Source organism: Acyrthosiphon pisum, chromosome X, assembly GCF_005508785.2.
Source record: "Acyrthosiphon pisum isolate AL4f chromosome X, pea_aphid_22Mar2018_4r6ur, whole genome shotgun sequence".
NCBI classification, from domain to species: domain Eukaryota; kingdom Metazoa; phylum Arthropoda; class Insecta; order Hemiptera; family Aphididae; genus Acyrthosiphon; species Acyrthosiphon pisum.
In genome coordinates, this window is record NC_042493.1 from 103,740,836 (window position 1) to 103,744,435 (window position 3,600).

The following is a 3,600-nucleotide window of genomic DNA, read 5'->3' on the forward strand; positions in this document are numbered from 1 at the left end:
TAGATATTAGGTACTTGGCAATAAATAATGTATCATTTATTTATAAATTATAATGTATAAGCTTTTTTCTTCACTAAATAATCATCGATTTTTTTAAGGTGATTTATGCAGTGTTATAGCCTATAACGAAAAAAGTAATGGACAAGTCTGAGGCCCCTTTATAAATTTAAACTATTGAGGCCCGAGGACCACGGCCCCTCTGGACCCCTCAGCCCTTAATCCGGGCTTGGGCGTACGCAGGATTTCTCAATTTAACTTCTCAACTTTTCTGGTAGAAAAAAATGCACTGATCATAAAATTCGATGCCCGATGTATGTTTTTGGAAGCAAATCGGATCTATTTGGTACTTTTAGGAGGTTGAAATTGAAAATGTTCAGTGCTTTTTAAAATAATTGAAGAATTAAAATGAAAATGTATTAAAATTGTTTGGTAACCAGATTGGTTATACGTAGTGCTCCGTTGGATTGTATTTGGTTAATTAAAATTTTTTTTTAGGGTTCCGTACGGTAAATCACAATAACTATTAGGTACTTATAATGCGTTATACATCAACAACAAACCATGAGACTAAATAGGATATGTAATAGTATACTTAAGAAGTTTCAAGTACCCACGAATAATATTATACAATCACAACAAAATAACTAAAATAGTTATTCTAAGTTTTTTAATATGTAATTTCATCCAAATTTGAACTTAAAATGACTATAAAAATAAACTGTGCTTGTGTATTTTTTAGACTTTTTAGTAACAGAATTAACTAGTTACGTGGAATCTTGTTCTAAATTTTCAATCCCTAGATATAAAAGTTCAACATTTTATAAATTTTTAACTACAAAATAATTATTCAATTTTAAATTTGATAAATGTTGTCCAAATTCGATCTTTAAATGCTTAAGAAAAAAAATTGTGCCTATGTATTTTTAATATTTTTCAACTGCTATTGTAAAAATTTATCATTTTTATTAAAAAATAAAAAATAAAAAAACACATAATATCATTGTAAAATCAATACATTCATCGTTTCACTCACAATATAAAATCATGGAAATTACTGAGGGAATAAATTTTCCATATAAATAAATGCAAACAGAATTCAATAGGTAGATTAACTAATACCATTGATTTATGATTATAGTATATTATAATCAATGTTACTACTAACGTGTGCATAAAATTGGATTTTTATTTTATCTGACTTACGCTATCAAGGCATGCATTTAAAATTACTACTAAACTTGATAAACTACTCACTGATAGTGAATAATAGTTTTGGCTTACATGATGTGTACTAGGGATCAGCACCGGTCGTTTTTTTTCGACCCGATCCAGCCCAAAGGTTAAAAATATAAATTGTCGACGTCCAGGCCCGGTCTGTTTGTAATTTTTTTCCAAAGTCCAACCCAACCAGGCCCGTTTGTAATTTTTTTCAAAGTCCAACCTGACCATGCCCGTTTGTAAATAAAAATATGCATCAACTTTATTTCCTTTCAGTATTTGCATAGTAGACAAAAACATTTCATAAAGACAATACATTTATTACAAAGGAAAAGATATTAATTTTAATTAAAACTTAAATATATTTTTAACCTGCCAAATGCCAATTAATTAATTAATAATAAAATATAATTAAATTATATATTATAATAATTAATAATTACATTTTTAATTTAGATAACCTAGATCACATAGTGTTATGAATTAAATTAATAAGTTTTATTTTTGACCGACCACGGCCCAATGAATAATATTACGATCCCACCTATAACCAACCCGTTATATTTAAATTATGGCCCGGCCCGTACCAAGCCCGGTATGGGTCGGGCTGGCCCGGCCCGTGCTGATCTCTAATGTGTACCAAACAAAATATAAAAATGTTTGATTCCAATAATATTTTAAGCCAAAAATGTCAATTTTTGATTTAAGACATTTATACCATACATCGAAAATATATTGTCTACCATAATATTTGTAGGGATACAGTATAAATAATAATACAATATACCAGTTTAAGTTACTTCGGGTATTATTATTACGATAATATAATATTGTTAAAATATTTTTGTATAGAATAGGAAAACAGTTGTGCACATAGTATTGCAGTCACAATGTTGCAGGTAGAGCACATTACTACCTATAACAAAATAGCCAAAATTAAAATAATCTTATTTCTATAAAAGTTATTTATTTTATTATTGGTTATACTGATACTTGGAATAATTATTGCCAAAGATATGCCATTGTGTGTATAAACTATAATAGACTTTTAAATTAAAACAAGCTAACAAAAATTGTTATCTCCATTTAAATAACTCTCCAATTTGATTCAAATTTGAAGTAAAAATATCTATGAAGAAATTTGGCTTAGGTATATATTTTATAGTTTTTTCGGTTGCATTATTAACTACTTATGAGAAACCTTAATTTAAATGTCCAAACCTTAGCTATAGAAATGAAACATAAAAGTTGTAAAATTAAAAAAATGCATGTATTGTTTATGCAATACATAATGTAAGATACTATAATGCAAAATATTAAAACATTGGTATATTGTACCAAAAAAAAAAAAATCATGAATGCTAACAAGTTGTAAAATGTTTTGGCCTATTAATGACTACTACTCCAGCTGAACAGCGATCCATATTCATTTTTGCAGTGACCGTGGCCCAGGTATTGGTGTTTGGGTTGTAACATTCTACAGAATTCAAAACAGAAGAATTGTTCATTCCACCGACGACATACAATAAACCATTTAATGCGACTACATCTATAATGAGACATTAAATTAAATTCAAAATATATAAAAATAAAGTTTAATTTATTCTACAATAAGTTACCAGCAAATTTTCGAGGTAAAAGTATGTCTGCAATAGTTGTCCAAACTCCTGTACTTGGTCTGTATTTTTCAACACTACTCAAAAGGTTTGATCCATTACGACCGCTTACAACATACAGTTCACCATTTAAAACTCCTACACCGGCACAACTGCGGCGTTCACGCATGTTTGCGACTGGTGTCCACATATCAGTACTGGGATTATAACACTCAACAGTGTCTAAAGCCTGTAATGATTGATCAAAACCTCCTACCTACAAAATTTAAATAATACCAATTATTGTGGATTAAAAATATCTCATGCTAAAAAGAAATCCCGGAATAAAATATTATTGCATTTTTATTTTTAATTACAAAAATGTACCTATCTATTATTAATTATTAATTTCAATATTACACAGGTAGGGAAATGTTAAGAAATTAAAAATATTATATATTTAACAAATATAATACAAAATTAAAATCTTAAAAAAAATATTAGTTTAGCGCAAATATAAAAGATCATTCATGACTAAAACTAATTAAAGTTAAGAAGTAAAAAAACTTAATTAAACTAAAATAATTATGCTATATTTAATGCTAAAAATAAACATTTAATAAAGTTAAATTTTGTTTTGTGTGTATTATATTAACAATATTAAAAACTAATAAGTAAGGTCTTATTAAACAAGAGAATAATAATATTTTTTGTATTACGTTAAGTATAAATCTGTAACAAAAATGTATTTGAGTTTTTGTACTTCCATTATGTAGGTAGGTTTGAC

At 27.4% G+C, this 3,600-nt stretch overlaps 1 protein-coding gene across 1 annotated transcript; it reads right to left on the bottom strand.

The window, feature by feature from the left end:
- Nucleotides 1–2,391: 2,391 nt before the first annotated feature.
- Nucleotides 2,392–3,117, bottom strand: LOC107882905 (kelch-like protein 2). The gene is made up of 2 exons (XM_016802033.2): nucleotides 2,838–3,117; nucleotides 2,392–2,767 (listed from the first exon to the last, which is right to left on the bottom strand). Exons 1-2 carry the CDS (start codon nucleotides 3,022–3,024, stop codon nucleotides 2,580–2,582), a joined length of 375 nt encoding a protein of 124 aa, XP_016657522.1. The 5' UTR covers nucleotides 3,025–3,117; the 3' UTR covers nucleotides 2,392–2,579.
- Nucleotides 3,118–3,600: the final 483 nt, after the last annotated feature.

Coding starts and splice junctions, on each gene's coding strand:
- LOC107882905 (XM_016802033.2), bottom strand. CDS start 3,024: ATGTGGACACCAGTCGCAAACATGCGTGAACGCCGCAGTTGTGCCGGT. Junction 2,768..2,837: donor TTTACCTCGAAAATTTGCTG/GTAACTTATTGT, acceptor GTCTCATTATAG/ATGTAGTCGCATTAAATGGT.